At 41.1% G+C, this 27,266-nt stretch overlaps 1 protein-coding gene across 12 annotated transcripts in view; it reads left to right on the forward strand.

Annotated features, from left to right (window-relative positions):
• Positions 1-27,266, forward strand: part of LOC110982488 (growth factor receptor-bound protein 14-like) — a 185,968-nt gene that overhangs the window by 90,471 nt on the left and 68,231 nt on the right. For all 12 annotated transcript variants that reach the window (XR_015428220.1, XR_015428223.1, XR_015428221.1 and 9 more), the window contains 4 exons: positions 8,481-8,570; positions 8,771-8,911; positions 9,827-9,937; positions 26,420-26,605. Coding sequence is in view for 8 of the 12 variants with exons in the window: in XM_087148304.1 (XP_087004430.1) it covers positions 8,481-8,570; positions 8,771-8,911; positions 9,827-9,937; positions 26,420-26,605 (528 nt within the window). In the remaining 4 variants the exon portion in view is untranslated. The remainder of the gene's footprint in view (positions 1-8,480; positions 8,571-8,770; positions 8,912-9,826; positions 9,938-26,419; positions 26,606-27,266) is intronic.

Genomic DNA, 27,266 nt, shown 5'->3' on the forward strand with positions numbered 1-27,266 from the left:
TGAATTATTAATGACCCAGACTAAACACAAGTCTGCACAGCTACCCTGTTTCGCCACAATACACCTTTAGTGTCACCTAACTCCTCATATGACATTATGATCATTTGAGGTCAGTCTCCATTTATAAATGTTCCCTTCTTCCTTGCAAGGTTTCAACCCAATAAGATATGTTGAACACAAAAGAACTTTGTTATGGTGGAAAGAGAACAGATTAGAGATTTTGAACATTCTGTCACGTTTGGCGTTCCATACAATGCGATTTGCTCTCAACACAATGTGCTTGGCAATTTGCCAGCTCCTGATTATGTGCCCTATGGACAAGCGCTGCCTATGCATTGGGCAGATGTTGCAGGTCCACGCACACAAGTAGCCAATGCACAGTATGTGTATGGGATTTCAGGTATGCTAATATTTGTTTGTTTGTTTGTTTTTTTGTCAGCGCTTCATCTGTTTGAAGAAGTACACCAGTTACGCACTTGATGCAGTTGACTCCAATATTTTAGCTATCATCTAATGGACATTTCACATTTAAATCATTTACTGTTGATTTTTTACTGAATTTTGAAGAATAAGAGGACCTTTTATTATACCTTCCAGTATGATGACATCATCGGCCTCAAATTTCATCAAAGATCATCATCCACATCAATTTTCAGGCAATTTGGATAAACTTCACCACAGACAACTATTAAAAATTCATTTTTCACAATTTTTAACCGGTCACTAGAGGGCGCTCAACAATTACGTGACATCGTAGATTATTTGAAGAGTACTATATCCCCACCAATTAACGCCATTGAAAACAAATTGATACCTATTACCACTTTTAAATAATAAGCCCAGTTCTGGTGTCGATCGAAGGAAGGGTCGATTTGACCCACATGAGATGAATTGAAGACTAAATTTTCTTCTGCCACTTGCTCCAAAGAGAATGTTGCACCACAGTTGATTTTACATGGTTTTTAGAAATTTACGATATTTAAATATTAAAAATTTAATAATAAAACATGTGATAATGTCATCATGACATAATTATTAAAAAATTATCTTTGCTTCAAGGTCTTTGCTTCGTGTAACTTTAATGACTTTTGAAGTTTGTTGAACAACCAAAATGTTGCCTTGAAAATGTGTACAAAACATATGGGGATAAAATTCTATAATAAATCAGGTGGTGACATCATGATGACATCATGATTCTACACACATCTTCGGATGGTACTCTAAGTATGTGCAATGCTTGAAGGGCATCAGCCCTAAAGAAGAATTTGTGTGTAGAATGACCCGTGTTATGTCTATGGGTAAACGTGGAAGAAGAAAAACAAATGAGAGCTGTTTACAACATGCAGAGGGTTTTTCCATTTTCATTTTGACTCGAAAATATTAAAATATCTTGACTGTAATGCTTGATGACTTAACAGTTACGACACTTGCAAAGAAAAGGGATCACACAAACCAATGTATGTTTTGAAGACTATTATTAGACTATATAGAAGACTATATCATTAACACCTTTGAAAGGAAGTTCATTTCTATCACCAATTTTGAATGATAAGCCACTTCCGGTTTCGACAGGAAGCATTAAGGGTCATATGATCTTACGTAATGAAATGAAATGAATATTTCAATTTTACTCCCATGTTGGCACAAACACCAAATCAGGGGAAGTCACGGTTGATTTTATATGGATTTTTAATGATTAAAATTAATCACCTTTAACTGATTGTAGTTTTACACCTGATGACGTCATCTTGATATAATTTTGGGACCATCTCGTCGCTAAAGTCCTTCTTTAGTGTAACTGTAAAGTAAACATTGCTCATAGGTCTTCCTATGGTGTAACTTTGATGAAAATACATCACTGCCCAAGTGACCAAAATGACCCTTGAAATGTGCGTACGAAATGAATGCAGCAAAATAAATACTCAAAATTACATAATGAATCACATGCTGACATCATTACACAATGCTTCATAGCACATCTTTGCCATAGAGTCTTTCTGTATCCTACAGGATGTCTGAAAAGTTTCACTCCTTTGGGACATGTACTTCAGAAGATATACGGTTTCAAAGAGTGCACTTTTAATGGCATAATGTTATTTTTGTCTACATCACTTCCCTTTCTAGCTGTCTTTATGATTGACACAATACAGGCAATTCACAGTATTGCGCCTCCAAGAGTTTACAACGCGTTGGCCAATCATATTGAGCAGAATTTGTCGACCCAATGTGCATTTGGAAAAGGTTAACTGATTTCACATGTTAATTGTGATGGGTCAACGCGTTGCAAACTCTTCCAGGCGCACTATTGTGAATTGTCCTATTAATACACAATGTTGAATTCCACTAAGTGAGGGCACACAACACTCTTGATAATACACACAGAAGTTTAACTTACAAAAGACTGCAGAAACTTTATATTAGACTTTCAGTTTGGTTTGTACGCAAGACCAAAATTCAACATCTCTTCAATATCTTAATTGGAATAAGCTTGTGACCTTGATTGGGATCACAGATACAAACACAATGTTTCCCTTGCCAACTGAAAAGAATAATGGACAATGGATGACATAATGAATAGTTATTTCAAATATGCGAACTGAAGTTATTTCTTGTACCTTAAGCTTGAAAAAATAATAGACTACCGGTATTTGTAACTGTTGCTTCATCCCAGTCAAATGTACGGAAAAATCAATCAGGTACTACAAAATGTTGAATTTCATCAAGTGATGGCATAGTTCAGTTTTCTCACGAGGGTTTGATTGTCCAAATGCAGATCTGCTTCAGTAGTGTTCACATTTAATCAATTTGACTGTCTAGGGGGTATGTAAAATCTTAAAATATGCAGTTGTGGAAGTTTTTATTTTTTGGCCCTGAAGATTTCCATACATATTTAAGAAGACATGGGAACACATTGAAAATATCAGGCTCTTGTGAATGCATAAACCTTTGCATAATTCTGAAACTTGTATTCATAATTTCTGCAGTAATCTTGAAAAAAAAATGTCCTATTGGTTGCTATAGTGACAGTTTTTGATGAAGAGACGAACTTGCAAAGGGACTCAAGTGCCTTGCAGAAAACCCCTGTACTACGAACAAGGTTTTGATGCAGGAACAAGGAGGAGAAAAAGAGAAAAAAATTAGAGGTTCTGTGTCTGTCACAATGACAGAACACAGGGCTTTTTCGCCTTTTTGTTGTTCTAAAGAGAAAATTACCTTGTTGGCATATCAGCTATTTCTTTAAAATATTCATATCCACACACTTCCGTGTACAGGCTTTAACAAAAACGACATGCACTTCGGGAGATATTGTGCTTTGAAAACTTCACATTTAAAGTCACGTGACTTGTCCCGTGATGACACCATCCTCACGTCCAGGCAATATTTGTCTAAAGCCCTCCCCTTTCAAGATATCTGCAAGGTTAGAACCCAATTGAACACATACTTCACGTGATGTAGTGGTTTGAAGAGTGCACCTGTAATGTCATGTGACTTGTCACAAGATGACATCATCATCATGTCAGGTTAATATTTGCCAAAAGCACCCCCTTCTTAGATATCTCCAAGATTTCAACCCAATCAGGCATGCACTTCAAGAGACATAGTGCTTTGGAGAGTGCACCTTTAATGTCACGTGATTTGTCACCTGATGATGTCATTATCACATAAGGGTCAATATTTGTCTAAAATACCTCTCTTTCAAGATATCTGCAAGGTTTGAACCCAATTGGACATATATTTCAGGAGATATAGAGGATTAAATAGTGCACCTTTAATGTTATGTGACTTGTCACCTGATGATGTCATCATCACATCAGGTCAATATTCCTCTAAAGCACTGCATTTTTCAAGATATTTGCAAGATTTGAGCCCGATCGGACATGTACTTCAGGAGATATAGGGCCTTAAAGAGTGCACCTTTAATGTCACGTGACTTGCCTCTTGATGACGTCATCCTCACAATAGGTCAAGATTCGTCTGTAGCACTTTCCTTTCTAGTTATCTGCAAAATTTCAACCAGATAGGATTTATCCTTTAGGAGATATAAGGCTTTGAAGTTTACACATTTAATGCCAAGTACCATTGCATATGATGATGTCAATATGACGATTTCTTCTTGTGCCTTCTCTAGCTTGTGGTTTAAACCAAGAACATATAATATGTCACCAGTCAGATCTATATGAGTGTTGAAGTCTAGCCGTTGAAAAAAACGTGTAAAAAAACCTATGGGGAAAAATTAAATATTCCAAAATCAATGTAAAATAAGGTAAATACGTCATCATTATGTTATTAATTAGGCATTAATTTTGCTTGGTGGTCTTTACCGGCTGTAACTTTGATGACGATTGAAGATCGCCAAGTTTAAACCAAAATTGTGTCTTGAAAACGTGTACATCATTCTTCTGGACACATCTATGCCTAAGGGTCCTTCATTGGTACAAGTTTGATGACTATTCCAAGTTGTAAAAATACTAAAGTCGTGTGTAGAAGAAACGTGCACAAATTAAATGGAATTTTGAGCAGTGGAGGAAGAAACGAGATCTTCTATGTCTGTTTCCATCTGAACATAGGGCTTTTTCACTTTTCAATGAAAATGTCATGCTCATGATTGTATATCTGCAAAGTTTCATCCCGCCGAGACATGTACTTTTGGAGATATAAGGCTTTAAAGGATACACCTTTCATCTCACGTGACTTGTCAATTGATGACGTCATCATACCATGAGGTCAATTTTTGTCTATCACACATGCCCATCCAGATATCTGCAAAGTTTCAACCCGCTGGGACATGTACTTTTGGAGATATAGAGCTTCAAAGAGTGCATTTTTAATGTCATGTGACTTGTCTTCTATATACGTCATTATCCCATGAGATCAATTTTCGTTTATCACACATCCCCTTCCAGATATCTGCTAAGTTTCAACCTGCTGGGACATGTACTTTTGGAGATATAGGGCTTCAAAGAGTGCATTTTTAATGTCATGTGACTTGTCTTCTATATACGTCATTATCACAGGTCAATTTTCGTCTACAGCACCTCCCTTAATAGCTATCTTAATGACTGACTGACACAATTAATATACAATGTTGACTTCCATCAAGTGAAGGCCCACTGCACTCTTTTCATAATGTACATACATGTACAAATTTAACTGACAACAGACTCCACAAACTTTTAATACACTTTCAGTTCAGTTTAATTTATACGGGAAACAAAAAAAATCAACATCTCTTCAATATTTGTTTGGAATAAGATGACCTTGATTGCGATCTCAGATACAAACAAAGTATGTTTCCCTTGCCTACTTGAAAGAATAATGGGCAACGAATGATTTCATAAATACTTATTTCAAATGCAAATGCTTCATTCAATTCACCCCGTACTTCATTGCCTCATCCATGTTGATACTATGGTCAAACGTAGGGAATTAAATAATCAGTCAGGTAATACAAACGTGGAAGGAATGTTACGGTAGGGGACTGGATACATGGATGTTGATCAATGACTGATTTGCATTAGTACATGCATGGGCCTCCCTCTCTCTTTGCTTCCTGATTGCATTTATCAAAACTGACCATCTCTTGCGTGTCAATATCCAACAGCAGGCCTTCTCACTGCTAATTACCTTGTTATTTTCCTTGCTTGGTTGCCGACCGTCACCTCCAAACTGCATATGGGACATCAAACATGTAGGAAGACTGTCCTCATGTCTGTGCTGATTGATGAACGTCTGTATCATCACAAAAAGGAAAACATTTATTACAAGTGCATCACTGTGCTGATGCAGGGAAATTAAAACTGATGTCAGAACTTGAACACAAACACAGCTTACTTGTGTACATACATTCAGTGCCATAACAACCTTGGGTTCTAACAAAATGGGGAGAATGCGGGGACCTGAATGTTAAAGTGGGGGCCCAGGCATGTATGTGTTGATGAAGGAACCATTTATGATGGTGGTACATGCCCCCCCCACACATCCACATACAAACTTGTGTCAGAACTTGAACACGTGCAAAATACAACGTACATGTGTACATGTATTCATTGGCATAGCAACCTTGCGTTCTCACAAAATGGGGAGTACATGGGGACCTGAATGTTAAAGTGGGGGCAGGCACGTGGCTGTTCATGGGGGAACCATTTATTATGTTGGTGCTACATGGATGTACCCTCCCAGACATACATTGTACACACAAACTTTGATTCATGACTGCATTAATCAGAACTGGCACTCTGTCTGTATGTAAATGCAACAGTAGGCCTTTTCACCATCACCTGTTAATTTCCTAGCTTGTTGTACAGCAGCTTCCTTTATCATTGGTACCCGTGCCTCTTGTAACTGCAGTTACGTTGAATTCCAATGCTCCGAACTAACATGGGGAACAGATTTATCAGTAGTTTTCACTCCAGCAGTAGTACAAAGGACACCTACATGTACATGAATACACAAGAAGCAAAATAAGGAAATTCAACTTTTCTGTGTACTTACTCAGCTTACGGTACATCAACATGTATATACATGTGCATGTAGGGCTACATTCTAATTTCAGACATTTTTGGATATTTACACATATACCCTGAACCCCTAATTACATGGTTTGTCCTCGGGGGGCATAGTTATGAAATACGGTATGTACCGTGAGGGACTTCAATCAGTTCGATGATCATGTTCAGCGCAATTGTAAAACTTGCAAATGTATGTACATTTACATGTATTGAGCTCCATCCTGATTTGATTTGCCTTTGAATAAAATCCATGATACTAAAACCATTGATTAATGTACACAGGAGGGAGTTAATGACTATGTGCAAGTGAATCACTGGATTGTGCTGTACATGTAGGACTTACGTAATCACTGTTAATCACCTTTTTCATCATTTTGGACATAAGGTGACCATATTGAAATGTTAAAAAAGGCCATTTGTAGAGTTCAGGTTTCTCTAGATATGCCAGTGCAGATTCAGAGCTAGGCCTAATTTGAGTCAATTCTCTTCTCTTAACATCACTGTCCAGAGCTACATAGCACAGAAAGTGCAGACAAAAACTTGAAATTAGGAATGTTTTTGCCTACCAGTTCCAGCACTTCATCCATCCAGCTTCCTAACTCAGCTGCCCTGCGCCACACAATGTGTAGCTGTTGGGCCCGGTGCACCCTTGCTCACGATCATTGTGATCATGCTTTTTCGGTGCCAAGTCCTTCTGCAATTTCTTGTGCCGGTGAATAAATTTAGTTTCAGTTCAGCTTGGAATCCTGTCTTCTGAGCAAGCAAAGTCCATTAAGAACTGAAATGATGTAATTTCAGGTTCGGCAAGTCCCAAAAGGTCCCAAGAAAACACATGGGACAGTGTCCCAACGGACGACTTGTCTCAACGGTTGACTTGTCTCTCTCCCACAAATTAAATTCATTTGAATGGCCTGTGACTTGAACATCGTGAAGTGACAACTTGTGATTGACTTGTGATGATTGATTGACATGTGATAGTTGACAGCAGAGACATACGTTTTGTAATTTGCATTGAAAAGGAATTGGAGGATGTGGTTTTACATGTGACTAAGTCACATCTTGCCCCAGGCATGCCTCAGGAGCAGTTGTTGGGAGCTGCCACGAGTCAACTTACAGTTATACTGTCTGCCTCTGAAACCTTATTCATGCACTTGTATTAGAAGGGTCAGGGAATGGTGAGCCTAAAATAGCAGGCTATAAGATTGCGCAGTTTTGTAACATTCAAACCTCACTGTCCTTAGCATGTTTACTGTGTGGATGGACTTATGTATATAAAGATTCTCTATGTCATTCTGACACCTGCACCAAGTTCATGAAACATTACGCAATGGTGTAAGAGCAGTGTACATGTGTGATGCCTTCCTAAATGAAAAGGCCTTTTCTAGGGCACACCACATTGTAGTTTAAACTGGTCCATTCTAAACTTTACCGCTCACTCCAAAAATGACTGTCCCATTGCATCCTCATTCTAAAAGGAGATATTTCAAAGTACTATACCAGTTTCCATCAGAGTTTTGTGCAGTGTGTGGATTTCTCATAGGTAACATACATGAAAGTATTTTTACCAAGAAGTCTCAAAATGTAAAATTCTTGCCTTTTTAATTTATTTGAATAGAAAATGGATGTGTGTTTGCTTTAGTCCTTTAGGCACTGTCAGGTAATGAAATATCTCTAAAACAAATTATGCAGAAGTAATGGTTTATGCATGTACACCAAATATTGACGGCGTTAACTGTGACACACCTACTCCATTCAGTCAATATTTGTATACTATGCATGCATCCAGTGTGAAACTTTCATTCTGATTTTGAGTTGTTTAAGTGGTTTGTTTGATCATACTTTTTACTTGGCTGTTACCCTTTCAGTACACAATTTTCAGTGAAAATGATGCCCATCTACTTTTTGTAGATTTCATTTATGTTGTTAAATAACCAGGAAGTGATTTGTACTTTCCAAATTGATTTCTTGTAGCAATTCTTCCCTGAGGAAATGCTTGTAGATGAAGATGACAGTGACAGTCCAACACTCAGTTGCAAACGGCCTAAGACACCATGGTTATTGGTAAGGACATGTAAAAAACCTTCCGTGTTATTAAGAAGTTTATGTTTCAGAAAGTGCAATATTTAAATTTCAATCTTAAATACTGTCAAACCACCAATTTTCAACTATTATGCCAAGCTTACTTGCTATTAATTGCTGGAAAAACTATGAACTGGGGTTTTAATTTATAGGTGTATTGCTCTTTTTTTTTCCTCACCCAGGACTTACTGTCAACAGCTGATAAGATTCCTGAGATCCAGGGTTACTTACATATCAGGGAAGGCCATAAGAAATCCTGGAAGAAGATGTTCTGTCTGTTGAGAGAAAATGGCCTTTATTACTCTGGGAAAGGCAACTCAAAAGTCAGTGTTCAGTCATTTGTTATTTTCATTTTCAGTTAAATAAAGAAAGTTGACTGAAGCATGGTTTGAATCTCAGGTCTCCAGAAGATTGTCAAGCAGTGCACTATAGGTGCTCTCACTTGGTCTTAGTTTATTTTTGAATGCTCAAAATCACTGAAGCAATGCATGCTGTGTGATCAGGAATTCTAAACAAGAAAGCAGAGCACAAAGGAATGTGACCCAGTTATGGGGAGGTTTTTGCCAGTTTCCTTTGTTCAACTGTAAGAGAACCACAAAGATGAATCTTAGTTGGGCTCACCTGGTAGTCATGAATTAGATCATTTCAAGATTGCTGTATTATCATAAATTATCTTCCTAGCAATCTCTTGTTCAATTCCCATTTGGATCCTTGAAGGGTAACCTCATCTTCCATGTTCCTTAACCTTACGGTGTAAGATGATTTACATGTATATGTTTAAATCCATGCATGAAATTGACAGACCATCTGCAGGGGAAGGCCCATTACTGATCTACTGATCACATACTGATCACCTGGACACAAAAACACCTGCTTAATACTTTAAAGTTGTCATTGTTATGAGACAGATTCCTTTCTATGCAACACATAGTAGTCAGTCTTCAGTAGTGTTGGTGGTCCATTGAATGAAAATAAACCATTTAAAGAGTTCAGTGACATTAAATTTTCTACAAATATTTTTAACAATTGGAGACTACTAAACCCTTTGCTTGATAGGTAACCTATTGGATATTCCAAATGCAGCATGTTCTGACCATTCTTTCATCATAACCTGAATGAATTCTTGCTCAAATCAAGTGTTCAGTTACATTTTCCTGCAGATATTTGTTTTAGGTACGAACAGTTTTCATTTCAAATAGACATTTGACGCTGCTACAATGGTCATATGATCCCTACAGGATTCAAGACATCTTCATTTCTTTGTGCAATTCAGTGATGTCAACATCTACCAAGCTACTAATGCAAAGAAAAAGTACCATGCACCGACTGATTACATGTTCTGTATAAAGGTAAAGTTATGTTTGTTTCTGTTAACTTTGCAGTTGGAGCTGTTTTCAAAGACATGTTCCCTTGCAAACTGTTTAATGTGAGATACTTCATAACCTTCAATATAATTAAAGCTGCAGTACCTTACTCTTCTAAATTTTAATAAAATAAATAAATAAATGGCACACGTAGGCATCTTAGTGTTTAAACTACTTTGGGGACGTCAGAATGTTGTTGAAATTAGATTGTTTTATGCATATGTGCACTGTACTGAAGATCCTTTTACGAGTCGACTTTTTGCAATAGATTATTTTATAAATATGCTGTATTTATGTAAATTTGAAGCCACCACTTACTCTAAACATTAAACAAACATTTTTCAACTTTTATATAAGCATTAATGTCTGATAGGAGAAATCAAAATACGCACACAAACTAATGATGCTAGGTAACTTTGCAATGTTGAAGAAAGTTTAGTAAGTAAATAGACATTTACATTAACAAACCATTGAATTTTGCAAACTGTCAAATGACACTTCACAATAGTTTCTTAACTATCTAAACAAATTGCCTGTTGAGTAACATTAGATTTCAAAGTGTCTTTAACTGCATCTTCAAAACATGCTAACATCTCAGAGATATTTAAATACATGTACCTCTGCAAATATATTCTATTTGGGCATGTTGATATTTATAGTTGACGTATTCCACTGCTGTCTGCATGAGTGGTCTTGGGTCTCCCAAAGTCAGTGCTTCCTGACACACTAGTGGCAACATCAGTGTATGTAGAGCTTTGTATTGGATGCTTCATGGAGGCAAAAGCATTGCTGATGGCTTAGCGTTGCTCATCCTTGGTCCACTAGTAAGAAGTGACAGCAGAGAAGTAGTAACCAGTGATCTCATAAATTAGCTGCTCATTGAAATTCAGCCAATGCAAATGGACTGCAGGCATAGCATGGGGGAGGGGAATGGTTAGAGTATTAGAAAAACCACGATGCAATGTTGACAAGCAGTCGCATTAACGTTTTTACCATTTTTAGCCCGTTGTGTGAATGCAGCTCATGTCTAAGAAGTTACTTGGGTGATTTGTAGGGCCACTTCTATCATCCTTAACAAAGGAAGGATTGATATTATCCTTAGGGATTTTAAACATTTTGACCTGCAGTAATGGGCTTAATGTAACACTTCCTTACCAATTTTCAAAGGGTAATTTAGTTCTCCCTGTTCTCCCTAAGGGCCCTGGATTTAAACGCTAAAACAATCCGAATTATAACACATTAACCATATACTGCTGGGGAGTCCAGTTTCAGGCACATAGGCTTTATACGCAAAAGCACAGAGCGTAAAACCAAACAAAAGAGCTGGGCCTTGTAACAAAAGACCGTACTTGGAACAAAAGACTGAGCTGCTGGGAATTGCCCACGCTTTTCAGTTGTCAGTAGCACAGGAAATCCATCCTTATTTTGAGAGATTATACCACTGTTTGTGGCATTCAGCACGAGCAGATTACCACCGGGGTCAAAAGCGCTCTAGAGATGGGCGATACAATACCGCTGCAGGCTAATCTGGCCCCATTGAAAAGATGCCAGTAGCGCACTATGCCAGTTTGAGGAACAAGAGAAAGTTACATAACACTGCACGATCTGGGCTCTTTTTACAAGGCGGTAGGCCTGGCTGAAATACTTGGGCATCAGTAGATGCTGTCTGTCAGATTAGAGGAGTCATCAGACAGTCATTCGTTTGGGTGTAAATGTCCAGTAAATGAAGCTATGATTTTTTGAAGAATTTTGAAAATCTCCCAGTTTTACATCATGCAACTTCAAATTCCACCCGGCAGCGAGTGGTTATAAACTGGTTAGCCATTAAAACAAACATACTTTGAAGTAAGATGAAATTAAAATAAATTAAAATTTTACAAATATGGTATTATCCAGAGTGGAACTTACTTATTTGGAAATTGTAGATATTCTAATTACCAATTGATAAAGGGACACCCAAAGAAAGAAGAGACTAATTTATAACAGTACATAATATGTCCCTTAATGTAGCAAGACTATTGCACAACTCAGGGATACCACACCATTGATAACAGACTTCCTGCAGTTTCTGGAATTGTGGCTTTTTCATATAATGGAAAAAAACCTCCAGCTTTCTGCATTTATGGGGCGGGAAAACAATATTTGTAACCACTTAATGCCGGATGACATGTAACACCCATAATTTTCCTTATTTGCTCCATGGAGGACATGTACACTAATTAACGAATTCTCATTTCATTTCCGCGGTTGATATATTAACGTGTCGTGCTCGGTTGGGTCAAAGCACAATTGCAAGGTTGAAGAATTTGTTGGTAAAAAAATCTGCCCCAGCAGCTTCTTCAGGTAAGAAAATTGATGTTAACTGCTTAACATGGAACTTTAATACAGCACCTAAAACTTTCAAAAGATACGGCACTTTCCAATCTTCATGTGCCGTAATATGCAGGAAACAGTGATTCCATTTGCACATAGTGCAGAGCACTGTTACAGGCAATCCTTTGAAATACGCGTACATGAAATTCAGTCTGTGAGGAACAGACTTCGTTGGTTCCCACACGATTTGTGCAGGGGACCAGTTTTTGTAGCCTGTGCTTGTAGCATGTACATTGTACATAACACTACAAAATAATGTGTGGGCACTGTTTCATGCTTTAAAGTTTTAATGTCTTCTGTTTTTATCCCACCCCGCACAGTTGCTACGTATGCAGTATTCTTTTGCATCTAATTCTATTCATTAAAACTTGATCAACCATAGTGTGCCCTCTATACCCATGATACATTGCGAAGTGGCTGCGGTGATCATCCTTCCTTTTCTTCTTTTTCTTTGCATCATTTCTAATGGATATGCCATTTTTGGCATCTTCAAGTTTTTCAAGATTCCATTTCACTATCAGGTTCCTGTTATAATTTGATCAACTGTAACGAATAGTAATAAACTGTAATTCCGTTATACATGAATCTGTGTATTTTCTCATGTGTGTGTGTATTTGTTGTTTTTTATTGGTACTTTTCTTTGTCTCTTTCTGTGTTTACATATGCGTAGGTTCCCCCATGTTGACTTTATGAAGCTCGTACCACCTAGCAGTATATACAGGCCTCAAATTTTATGACGACCATGACGGCCATGGCAGTCGTTGCCCTCCCATTTGGCCGCAGTGCCCTACACGCGTATGTTGACTGCCCCTGTTCAGCAAGGTACTCGGAAAGCAGCATGGAAAGCAGCATACACATCATTCCTTGATTGTTCACATTCGACCAGAACACCGCGCCGTGCCACCCAAATGCATGGCATGCACGCATAAAGCAGGGCGTGCGTGCACTGTGTGTATGTGGAAATATCGTACACTCAGCCCGCCGCTCAGCGGCGGCCCGGCCCGCTCCATGCATACTGCACAATAGTAAGCATAGCACGGTACAGGTGACACCCGTCGGCCTATCCAACAACTTAACATAACAGCGTATGCTTAAGCCAAGTATTTTAATGTACCATGCAATAATGTCAGTCTAGAACAAGTGCTCATCAACGTGTACGCGTTATCGGTACGTCGAGAGCTCCACATTTTTTGTGCACACAGGACAATTGTATGGTTGGGGCAGCATCTTAACTAACACCGCAATGTAGTGTTTGCAGTTTAGTGCTACGCGCCGCGCACGATCTGAACTGTACATACACGTATATTCAGTGCTCTGAAACATGATTGCCGGAGCACTGATTTGATATTATATTCTTGTCGATATTCTGATCATGGTGCTATGCAGCCCTTCCATATTTCTTTGTACATACACGACATTGGTATGGTCGATCGGAACTACCCTGATTAATTATCACGTACGTTCTGTGTAAAATCACTGGCCTGGCCAGTTTTTGTGGCATGCAAAATGCTGAGGAAAGAACGGCTGCAGTCAAAAGAGGCCAAAGCCTTTCAACACTTGGCTGCTGGTTCAGCACTTATCACGGACATGTTCAGGTATACTGCGTTTCCTACTTTTTTCAGACCTGAATCATTTTCATGCGATATAAAAAAAATCAGGATGGCATTAATGCCCATAACTTTGTTATGCTGATGGCATTAATGCCCTCACATTTGGCATTACTGCCCTTTATTTCAGCCAGTCCACCAATGCCAGATGGCAGTGCCCTGAAAAAAAATGAAATTCGAGGCCTGTATATATATGGGGTCAACTGGGCAACCCGGGATTGCTGGGGGCTCTCACGTTCCGTGGTTCCCCACTCCCCCTTAGACAGACAGGAGTCGGTCTGTGGACTGATTGAGTTCTAGCCCTCATGATCTCCACACTAACACCCGGCTGACAGCACAAGTCCTGGTCAGTTTGAGGTTAGCTATCCACCACACTCGCAGGGGGCTGTGCTGAGGTGTATGCAATATGAATGCTCAGTTCCCCTAGCATAACTACCAGGGCAACGAGGACAGTGTCTCATGTAGTGTGGCACTGCAGTTTGACAGAGAGGAGTCAGTCTGACGATTGGTCAAGTTCTATACAGGGATGACATTCTTCTGCTGTTTGGAGGATTTCTGCTTTTGGGGCTTTTATAAATATGTTCAGCCTTTTTGGGCTGGCTGTCAGCAAAGCTGACTTAGAAATTCTTACTTTTCTGACCAATTTCATCAAGATGATTTTGACTTCCAGGTATCAGATATGATAATATTGAGCCTTATAATTGACATGTATTTTGAAGCATGTGACAAACCACAGGTGATGAACAAAACTTGAGGTGGGTCTTTATAACACATATTAAGTGAACAAATAATAAAAAGGTGAGGTTTTTTAGGGTTGACTTTCACAAATGTTTCTATTGTAAAATGTGTCCTAGAGGGCTTAGTTTGCACAACAGAGCATCTAAATTTGAAAATTTTCCCAAGGCCCTTAAGCGGGCCTTAGACCCCATGCCACAAAGGGCTTCACGCTGCGTGCTCGCAAATTTCAGCTTTTTTCATTTTCTGAGAATCTCATCCCTGTTCTATATGCACGATATCTGCGTTAACACCCAGCCACCAATAAAGACTGTGGCCTGCTTTAGATTAGCCGACCACCACACAGAGGGGACTGAGCCATAGTTGCTCAGCTCCCCTATTATGACTACTGGGGGGGACGACATCTGGACAACGGCATCCTCTGTGGCGGTCTATAGTGCGCCAATGCCTACCGAAGAAGTCTCCTTTATTCTGTCATGACACACAAAGGCTCACTGAAAGATGGCCCCGCACCATGTGATGCACGATATGTTGTAAAGAGGGACCCCCCTCCTATTGTGTCTTCTCTATGTTGATGGAATCTTTGGATATCCTTTCAGATTTCCAAGGGGGGTGCAGTAGGCACAATTAGCCTTAGTGTATACAGCGTGTGCATCACATTAGGGGGTCCCCCTTTTTTTTTTATTTTGTTTCCATAACCAACAGCGAAGGTTAGGTTAGGTATTAGAAATAAATATAAATACAAAAGACAATAACTAACTCTAATTGCAATAAAAAATAAAAATGTTCAATATTTACAGGTTTCATAAAAAAAATTAAAAACTAAAAGTAAAAAAATTAAAAAGTACAAATCGTATGCTGAGGGAAGAAAATTGAGTCCGTAATGAAAAATCAAGTCGAATAATTAACTGCACGGTAAATCTGAGTCCTGAAACTTGCAAGGCCTGCAACACCGAACACATCACATCTCCCATGGAGTCCATTGTAGGTAGAAGAGATTCTAAGCCTCGCTTTGTGACCTCAACGCGACTCCATGGGACATGCAAGATGCGCTTGTCACCAAACCTTGTCTGTGGTGCAGGCACATGTAAACTAAAAGGATTAGCATCGGTCAAACTATAATGATTGTGAAAGTGTTTATATAGAAAAAGACAGTCATTAACAGTACGCCTAACAGAAAGTGGTGATAATTTGTACTGGTCACTAAGATCAAGATATTCAGGAACACTGCTATTGTAACTATTGAGAGTCTTTTGCATAAAATGAAGAAATTGCCGCTGAACCCTTTCAATCCTGGTTTCCTGGTAAGTGGCGATAGAGTTAAAAGTAACTATACAATACTCTAAAATTACACCATATTAGACTAGACATACGATTAGCTTTTTTGATAATGTGGTCAACATAAGGGATAAAACTAAGCTTAGAGTCAATCAAGATGCCAAGGTCTTTCTGTACATTAACTCTGGCAAGAACATCATTACCTATGTGATAACTGTAAACAACAGGCTTCCTTTTAAGTGATATTGATAGAACACTGCATTTGGTAACATTTAGAGATAGCTGCCAGTCTGAGGACCATGACAAAAGTTTACTTAGATCCTCCTGTAGTAGTTGTGCATCAGCAGAAGATGGAATTTGACGAAATATTTTCAAATTTGTCTGCAAACATAAGGCTCTTATTGTACAGCAAGATGGGAATATCATTAACAAATAATGTGAACAATAGAGGCCCAAGAATGGAACCCTGGGGGACACCAGATGGAACAGTGTACCACGATGAACACTGTCCCTCCATGACAACTCTGTGCATTCTGTGTACACAACATCCAGCTGCTGTCCCAGGTTAACAGCATGGTATGCCTGCTGGAGTAATGATATTAAATTTGTAGAGTAATCTCTGCCTGGGATATATCCATGCTGCTGCCCAAAGACAGCTTGCTGAACATGTTGCATAATTTGTTGATACAGAATTTTCTGAAAGACCTGAGACACTTGGGGAAGTAGAGATATTGACCTATAATTAGCAACATTCTGCTCTTTGCCAGATTTGTGAACAACAACTAAATTGGTGACTTTCCATTGTGAAGGGTATGTACCAGAACTTAGCGCCATTCAAAACAACTTTGCCAATGGGCCATGGAAAATATCAGCGTAAGACTTTAACAAGAGGCATGATGAATTATCTGGGCCACTGGCTTTTGCACCATCAAGTTTAGACAGTTAACAAAGAACATCCCAATCACTGATGTGAATGACTGGCATCTAAGTTGTACGACTGGAGCGGAGGCTTTTCCCTGGCAACGTCACTAGTTGGGATAAACACGGATTGAAAATAATTCATCAGGAGTAATGCTTTTCCTGATGGATCTGAAGCATCTTCTCCAGTGGCTTCATTCTGCAGTACCGATGGTAGTGTGTGACGTTTGGAGCGATTTATAACAAAACTCCAAAAATGTTTTGGGTGGTTACCGACATCAGCAGCCAAGGAAGATAAATAATCAGTGTATTTAACTCGTGCAATGTGCTTAAAAGCAGTTCTTACAGCTTTAAAGAGCATCATGTTCTCCATGGATGGGTCAAATTTTTTCCTCCGAAAAGCTTTCTCCTTGGCTTTCAGTGCCTTTCCGACTTCACCATCAAACCAAGGAGGAGATGGTCTACGAGGGTTCACCACAGGAACTACATCAGCCTGTGCAGCTTCTACCAAGTCATGAAAGAGTGATGTGGCCTCTTCACAGTCATATGTCAGATGCAAGATGTTCCAGGGTACTCATTCAAGTGTTTTCCTGAGATCATTAAGGTCAGCTCTACGGTAGTTGTAAACTCAACAACTAATCCGATGCACCTTGGCATAAGTGTCTAGATGAAAATGAGCCCTAAGTGAGGAATGGTTAGACATTAAAATGTCATCACCAATCACTGATGAGACTTTGAGATAATTGGAGTGTAGAATTAGGTCCAGAATCTTGTTCTCTCTAGTGGCACTAAAGTTACTCTGTTGAAGATCGTGCGCTGACATCAAATCAACAAAGGCATCGTCGATGTTGGAACCATTAGACACTGGAAGTCTTGAGCCTGGTGTCCAGATCAGTGACGGGAGATTGAATCCCCTTCAACACACACTGTACTGTAGTGAATAGATGCCGTTGTGATGACGTTTGCAAAATCAACAAGTAACTGGTAGCCTGCATTGGGAGGCCTATAGAAGACACCCAGTAACATGTTGTTACGTTGAGTAAGTCAAAGTTCAACCCACAACAGCTCCAGTTCAGGATGCTTAAGTTCAGCTTTTCTATGGCACTGCGAGGAATTGTGGCACCCAAAAATTACACCACCAACACGTCCATTTCTGTCATTGCGAAAAATGGTGAAATCAGGGATACTTACCTCAGAGTCAGCAACATCAGCGGTGAGCCAGGTCTCAGTCAAAGCAAAGCAATTGAAAATACCTGCTGGATGGGGATTTGCAAGTTTGATTTTCAAGCTCCGCACATTCTGAATATAGATATTTGGGCTAACTGTTGATACTGGGAACTGGCATGTTCTCTCATAGTTGTTTCAACAGATTGTTCAGGTCCTGGGTTTGACTCCACATCCCCACAGAGCTGAATGTTGAAGCATGCCACTGAGTTGCTGTAGTACAGAATCCCCTTTACCGCATATCGTGCAGGGTATCCCCTACACCGCCCACACTTTCAGACCCCTTTCAATGTTGGCATCCAGGCATGAAGTAGACACTACACACTACCGGGCCACCCCTGCATTGTCATCTGGTGCGGATTGGTTGAACACTATGCTGGGCCACGAAGGGATAATACAAACCACCACAAATGCAGCAGAACCTACCAGCCTGCTTTGCTGCCAAGGCTTCTGCATGCAGTGTGTCGCTCCGTCACCTGCCTCCCACCTCAGGCCTTCTGGGAGGAGTGACTCCCACTTTGAATTTCCGCTCGGTTAAAATGCAGTTTCTCGGTTAAAACTGGTATATGCCGTCTGTTCACTCAATTTAACCGTGTTCATTTTCGGTTAAACTTGGGGAAGCAAAAAACAGCATTAAAAATGGGGTTCTTTGTGGAAATTGGTAAGGAGCTCTGCTCATTAACTCTGCGGTAAGTTTTGTAGTTTTTCAGCTCAAATAGCAAGGCCGGCTATTCGGTTAAAATCAAGGATCTTCTGGGGAATCACACTCTGTGGTCAGTTTTGCGGCATATAATCCCCAAGGCCATATGAGTTCCTTTTTGTATGGCGATCATACCGCATTAATAGGCTGCCCCACCCTAATACCTAATGGTATACTAAATAGCTTTTAATCGCCACAGATTGCTACAAGTGAGTTCTTTGTACCTGGACTCAGCCTATCCTTTACCCGAATGTATTAGTTTTCAGGTGTCCTGCAGCCCATGTGTATTTCAAATCGCAAATCCAAGTCCCGCATCGCAAATCCCGCTGAACAATCAAGCCCTTCATGAACAGGCGGATCCACGGATGGAATACAACATGCAAGTTTGTGTATAAATGCACCCAATCTTCTGCGTATCATGAATATTTTTGCTACAAGCTCTTACGTCAGCCAAGCCACCAAACTGCAGAACCGAACCTAAAATCATCTAACATGGCACTTTCAAACCAAACCGACCCACACTGTTAGGTTTGGATGTTCAGCTTTGATATGGCATGGATAGCAACCGAAATGCATGCAATTGCAAGAAACGCTAAGAAAGAAAAAAAAAGAAAAGACAACGGAAATGGGATAATGAGTTGTACCAATGCTAGCTCAGGACTGTACATGCACACGTGCAAGTACATGTATATATACATGTATTACGTACGTATACATGTACAGTAAATCACATGATGGTGAGAATTCAAAATCAAGTACTCCAGACACAGGTACTGTTTTTATTCAATCAATTTATTGCTTTATATGTAAAAAATCAATGAATTTATTGTGTAAAGTTACAATGTACAGGTACATGAATATATAGCATTTCAGCCGGCTTATTACAATACAAAATTCTCACTACATTTGTGCTTATGTATATTCAGAAAAATATTTTGCATGCAAATCTCCAAGATGCACGCCCTTATGTTCCATACTTAGCCAATGAAGTTAGAAATGGACATGCGAAATGAATTTTGATTGGATGCTGATCGCAGTAGGACTTGCACTTGATCGACGGCAACTCCAGGGGAAAATATATTTTGGGTCATTCGTGTACAGGTACAACTTGTGGAACGTAAGGAAGATGATTGACATTTTTCCTGAAACCGCTCCTTTATTAGGTAATAAGTTCTCATGGACAGACTTCAATAACTTCCTCTCTGCCTCTGTTCCTAACATCCCAATTGCCACTAAAGACAAGATGGCTTCTGACACTACCAGTTCATCCAAGACGCCCTTAAACATGTTCTCCAGGGTATGTTTATTGAGAGTTCCCCTACTAAGCGACTGGTTCCTTCCAGGGACTTATCAGCCGCCCTCCATCTACTTGCCAGCCCTCCCTTCAAGCCCCTCAGCATAGCCTCTTTCCTACATACAACAGTGAAGCTGGCCCTTCATCTGGCAGTTACTACTTCACGCATGGGCAGCCGATGGCCACATCAGATGGGAACCCTACGGTGTCTGCCTCATTCAAGCCCTCGGTTTCCTAACAAAGAACCAATCAGCCTCCTTTTACCCTCCTGATATTTTTATTCCTGACATAGCCAAACACACCGGAATTTCAGATGAGAAGCCATGGTGTCCAGTGAGAACTCTCAAATAGTATTTAGCCAAAACTAGAAAACTGAAAGACACTACATCACAACTCTTCATCACAACAATTAAGCCACACCGAGCTGCAACCAGGGACACTGTGGCTAGATGGACAGTTTTGTCTATCAAATTTGCCAACTTTGACTGGCTGGGACACTTCAGATGACCAGACTCAAAACCTCATGAAATCTGAGCGGTATCTTCTTCATGAGCCAACTTCTGATGGAGGAGATATGCAAGGCAGCTTGTTGGAAGACCCCATTGATGTTTACCTCGTGGTACCTCACCAATGTTCTGCAGAGAAACGACTCCAATGGCAAGGCAGTTCTGACATCGGTGACATCAGTGCCAATGGGTCCTCATCAGGATGGACCAACACTGAATTACATAACAGCTCCTTTGTCTGGTCGAGTCCTAATTATGGCTCCTTGCCTCTTATGATTATATATCCACTTCTAACCACACACATCTCTCCCCAATGTAGTGCATCCTCACCTTACCTTCCTTCAGGGATTGGTGCTACTCTGGGTATGTTACGACTTGTTTGGGGTAGGATGAAAGCAGAAGATTCCTCCCCCACAAAAGTGTGGGTGAGGTCTGCTATTTGAACACCTACCCCAAAAAGTCGGCTCCCTCCCATCCTCCCACTTTCAGCTCATGTGGTTCAATACCGAAAAAGGATGATCGTGGGGGCCGCTTCGCTATGCATCATGGGTATAGAGGGCGCACTACTGTTGATCAAATTTTTAACAAATAGAATTAGAGGCAAAGGAAATTTGCATATGTAGCAACTGTTTGGGATAGGTATTCAATAGCAGACCTCACTCACACTTTTTTGAGGGAGGATTTTACATGTGTCAATGGCAGTGTTCTAGCCAGGTATTCAAGAGCATATCAGACTGATATGCTGAGCAAAAACCCCAACACGCTTCTATTTTCCAGGGGAAGAGTTGCTAATATTAACTTCAAGAAAGATTGCAATCAGAAATTTGAAAAATTTTGTCCAAAACACCAATGAAAAGTTCAGAGTATTCTCAAAATGCACTAAAACCGAACGGCGAAACTTCCACAATGCGACAGAGCTATGTACGTATACATACACGTTGTACATATTCAGAAGTCTTCATTGCCCTGTGAGGAAATCATATACGGCATCCACAATACTGGTTCCCACCGCACTGCCGACAAAGTAATAGCAAGAGAAGACAGGTCAAGAGCCAGACCACAGCTCCGAATTCCACATGCACAGCTGCAATGGTGTGACTGGCAGCGTAGTATGGTAGTTGTCCCATGGAGGACGAAAGATCCAAACCTTTCAAATAGCGTCACCTCAAAACTATCAAAATCTCTGATGAATTCACAAAACTTGGTCTTCCTCTCTCTGTAGTTTCATGTTGTGGTTCACGAGTATGTTTTTGGTAAGACTGTGGCCGGCACACACTCGATGGCCAGTACGTGCATACTCCATGACAGTCCATCCATGCACGGTCATGTGTTTTCGTGTCCTTCCTGGGTCTCTTCGCATGTTGTGTGGAACAGAGTTTTTTTTTTTCATATCCAGTTTGCACTGGGCTGGCTAAGGCTCCCCCCTACTATGGCCTTCCACCTAGTCTGGTCCCTCGCGTCTTCTGCACTTACATTCACCAGTCGCATGTCGGCAGACACAGTCCCCTGCCAGGTCTTGCACAGTTGGCCGACTGGTCGGGGCCCCTCCACCTCCAACCTCGTACATCTCGTGATCCAACACAGGCAGCATCCTTCCGCACCACGTGACCATACCATCTCAGTCTGCTCCTCCTCACAACTTTCCTGATCTCTTCCACACCAACTCTACGCCTGAGCTCCGCTGGAACATGATCTGGAACATGGTCTGATCTTCATCTCTGCCATCTCCATCGCTGTCTTGTGATCCGCTTTCAATGGCCATGTCTCACTTCCATACACCATACAGCTCCAAACGCAGGCTGAGTATACCTGTCCTTTCATCTTCAGGGGTGGCAACCTTGATGTTAAGAATGGCGCCAGCTCCGTGAACTTTGCCCTACCATTCCTCACATGTGCTGCCACCTTGGCGTCTGCTCCTCCCTCCTTGCTCAGCATATCACCCAGATAGCAGAACTGAACAACACAGTATCTCTCACCATCAACCTCTAGATCTTCCTCAATTTCCTCTGGCTATGGAACCTCTCCCCGGCAGCGCCTGCAAGTAAAACTTGAGCTGGCCGCCTGCAGACTGCCCCTCACTCCACTATGTCTCCTGTGTGCCCCTTTTGGCATGCTGTGCACTGGACAGAGTTGGGGGCTACTTCTTTGCTACATACACCACGTGACCATGCCCCATGGCTTGTCACATGCCCCCTGCTCACCCGAGTAACCATCACCTTGGTCTTTCTGGCCTTTATCTTCATACCCTTCCAAGCTAAACTTACCCTCCATGCCGCCATCTTGGCCCTCAGCTCCTCTCTGGTCTTTGCCATAAGGACAAGGTCTGCGTACTGCACCTCGCAGGGTAGCCCTCCTCTCTCCTCAGATGACACCACATCCATCACAGGCGCAAAGAGCAGTGGGCAGTGCACTGAGCCCTGGTGCACCCCAAGATTTACCTCAAAGCTCCTGTTGTGAAGTCCTCACAACTGTTTGCCCCTGTGTACAGCAACATCACCATTCTCACCTACCACTCCTCAACCCCAATCTTTCTCATGGCCCACCTCAGCACCTCCCTGGGGACAGGATCAAATGCCTTCTCCTTATCCACAAAGCCACAAGTCAACTTTTTGCACTAGATGTTTTTCCCTCGACTTGACGCACAAAAAAATGGCATCTGTTATCTCTTTGCCTGGTATAAAGCCGAACTACATGTCATCAATATTCCTGGCCACGGAGTCTCGCTTCAAGTACTCTCCCAGTCTTTCATGGTTTGCTCCAGTAGCTTAATGGCCCTGAATGAGCCACACTCCAGTGGGTCCCTTTCCCGTGAAGAGTGGAATCAGAATACTACTCTTATCTACTCTTATCTGTTCATCTTCACGATGGTGTTAAACAGTGTGGTCAGCCAAGCCACAGTTCTGTCACCAGAAGCCTTCAACATCTCCACCATAACACCAGATGGACCGCCTGATTTTCCTGACTTGGTGAGAGGTATCGCTTTGGCCACCTCCTCATTCCGATGCAACAGCTGGGTTCCTGAATAATGTCGCACTCAACGTTACCGTCCCGCACATCCTCCACATTCATCAAACCCTCAAAATACTTCCACCCCACCTCCCCTCATGCACTCGCTGTCAACAACACCATCTGCTTTGTAATCTGGAAAAAATGTCTCCTCCCTCCTCACTCCTTTGCCCCTCTGCAAACTCCTTCCTTTTCTTCTCTATCTGCCTCCGAACCTGATTACCTCCAAAGAACAAAGCAATGCCGCTTCTCCTCCATGAATCTCGCCACCCTGTCATTTTCACCTCCATGTCTGCAATGGCAGACCTCTCGTCCACTTGCAGACATTCTTGGTGGGCTTCCTGAAGATATCCTGCATGATACTCCACCTCCCATCTGTGCTCTTTGCCACCTCTTCCGCACCCGCCACCTCCTCCACAAGCTCCTCCAGCCTTCCTCTAAACTGTTCCCATGCCTCTGGTCTCCTAAAAGGCCACACCCTGAGCTTTGGCATATACCTCCGCTTCCTCTTCACCTATCTGCCTCTCCTTCCCAGAACCATGTCTCCAACAAGATGGTGTTGTGACACGCATTCTTCCTCAGCAATGACCTTCACATTCCTCACTCGGGCATGGTCCCCCCTTCCTCATAATGAGGAAGTTGTTAACCAAATTACTTGTGGGTGGAGAGAAGCAATGAGTGACATGCACCATGACCCCAGGCTGGATTCAAACCCGCAACCTGCAGCTTTACCCACCAACTGTGAATCGAATGCTCTTAACCACAAGGCCACAGCACTCTCATCCTTGTGCCAAAACCCATGCCACCATGGACACCATCATCGCCATCGGATGCCAATCCTACATGCCCATTCAGGTCACTGCCAACCACCACCAGCTCACTCTGAGGTAACCTAGCGACCGCGTCAACCATCTGATCCCAAAAGGCATCCTTGTCCTCCAGAGATCTTCCAGACTGTGGGGCATGAGCAGAGATGTGTTGACGATCCTTTTACCCAGGAGCAGCTTCAAAATCAAAATCCACTCGACACTGATATCACATGCACAGCCCACCTCTCGGCTACCAGTATCCTGACCCCACCACTCCCACCCTCCGTACCTTTCCAGAAAAACGTGTACCTCTTTCCCACCATTTAAAGCCAACAAGCACTCCCACCTCTCCATCTCAATGACGACTGGACTCAGTACACATCTACCGTCCTCCTAACCATCATATTTACTACCTTTCCAGAAGTCTTATACATGCTGCCAATGTTCCAAGCCGCATACCTGAGGCCCTCTGATCCACTCTTGTCACTAATATCTTATCAGGTTGTGAGCTGTTATTTCCGGCTGTGGATCAGCCTCCTCCACCCTTTTGTTTGACATAGGCTGGTGAAGTCGCCCATAGGGCACTCAAGGCTGACTTGCCATATCTCTGACTTGCCATTATAGAAGAATATAATGCAAAGTTTGCAGTGGGGAGCAATGATCATACTCTGATCCGTGACCATACAGATGTAGAGGTCAGCGCTTCCTCAGCATCTAACACACAACCGATGGAGCCCATAACCACCCATGAATGCTGTTGATGGTGTTGAACAGCAGCTGCCTCTGCTAGCAGAACCAGGAAGAGACACCTGGACACTGAGGGGGTAGATTTCCCCTAACAGACGGAATCTACCATCTGGTTCCCCTAAGTTCTGCCGGTGGGTCAACACTGTTGCCCGGGGTGTGGCCACCAGTATGATGGAATAGGATGGTAGTTAATTGGGTCATCAATGTTACTTCTTTGTGAATTTGGGTAACTTTAGCCCTTTTCCACTTGTTTACACTGGTTTGTCATTCTCACCAAGTGATTTATTAAGAAGACCACTCAAATCAGTACTGGGAGCAGCTATTTTGCATTAATTTAATGGCATTAATTCCATGGCTTTGGTAACTTTAGACAATTAAGTTTTTTCAAGACAAAGCTGCAATTGATTACTGTAATGAAGAAATTTAGTTCTTAGAAGAAGTAAGACAGGATTTTGTTCACTCTCAAAATTGAAATCAGTCAAGGGGATTTATGGGAATTTCCTTATGTTTTTTTGTGATTTGGCTTGGCTATAACCATTTTGAAACGTGCTCACACACTTTTGACCTAAATGGAATTTGTAGTTCCAGACAAGTTATGTTAACAAAAGAGAAGTGTATCAAAATTAAGAAATCATTTGATGACGTCGTCACATTTGATTTTTTAGTCTTCCTGGAGTTTCTTTTGACCTCTCTATTGACATTTGTGATGAGTTAATGTCTCATGTACATTTAAAAAATCTCACATTTGATGTTATCGTGATGTTAAATTGTACGCATAGGGTTGATGTTGATGCAAAGTTTCATGTTAATCTTATGTGGAACCTTGAAGGAAGGTTGCAGGTGAAGATAGAAAAACCTACATAGAAACATCAGTTGAGATTTCTTGATCACTTAACACATGTACTGTATTAGCCAAGACAGACATGCTCTTGTCCATTTAAGAACAAAACCATCCAGATATTAACTGATAGACTAATGCAGTGCCTTCTCAAAAACTTAAACAGACAAAAGAGTGAATATGGGACCAAGCTTACATGTACATATACATCAATTTTGATTATCACCTCAAAATTGTAGTGTAAGGTTAACTCACTGACTCCCTGGGCATTGTAAATCAACCTGATTCAACCATTGAATTTTTACTGGGTCTAAAGTATTCCACAGTTTTCTCTTTTAATCGTGCAGATAAATAGAATCAGTTAACCCTGACTACTGGGATGATTCAGTGACTGGCTGGAATAAAATGAATTTTATGCTCTTTGATTTGCAGCCCAATAAAGGAAAATCAGAAACGAAAGATCTCAAATGTTTCTGTGCTGAGAGTGAGCGGTCTAGGCAGTGCTGGCTGGCTACCATGCGATTTGTCAAATATGGGTCATTACTACGGGAAAACTACAACAGTGCCTTGCACAGGACAGCAAAGACTAAAGCAGCTAACTCAAACAGTGCTATGAAGGTAGGCGGGATTCCCTTAAAGTTATCTTTCCTTATTGGTACGAGATGTTTGGTTTTTGTTGTAAGTGGTGTTGTTGTTTTGTGCTTAGAGTTTGAGGTCCACAACATCAGTTTACACTTCTTAAACCCCTATTTTTTTAATGCTTCCGTACCAAAATAATTGTACGTGTGAGAAAGAGAAAATTGGAAAAAGGTATGCACAGTCAGCAAATACAGTAAAATCATGATAACTCAAAGTCAGTTAACCCTAAAAGAGCTGGGGGCATGGGGTGGAATTGTCCCCTCCCCCAGTTGCCAATATAACTCGGCTCTTTGAGGGTCAAGTCAACTCTGTTCATCTCAAAGCCATTTTACATTCCTGCCAAAAGAATAGACTTTTATGTACAAAATACGTCCAGGATTCGAAATACCCAACCACTACGTACTTTAACGTTTTAGTGACGTCCATTCAAAATTACCACCATGGAACTGCTTTGAAAAGTGTACAAAGATATGCAAGTCAAGGGTTACAAGTTACACTGCCAAGTGTGCTTCATTTTTCCACACCAGGATCATTTTTATGCTTGAGGCATGCTCTATGCATAAACCATCCCTAACAATAAATAGGTTTTGAGCTAGCCTTACTGATACTATGAACCCAGTTGTAGCCCATGTGCAGGCAG

This window comes from Acanthaster planci, linkage group LG17 (assembly GCF_054643075.1).
Source record: "Acanthaster planci isolate LZ-2023a linkage group LG17, COTS_SCS, whole genome shotgun sequence".
Taxonomy (NCBI): domain Eukaryota; kingdom Metazoa; phylum Echinodermata; class Asteroidea; order Valvatida; family Acanthasteridae; genus Acanthaster; species Acanthaster planci.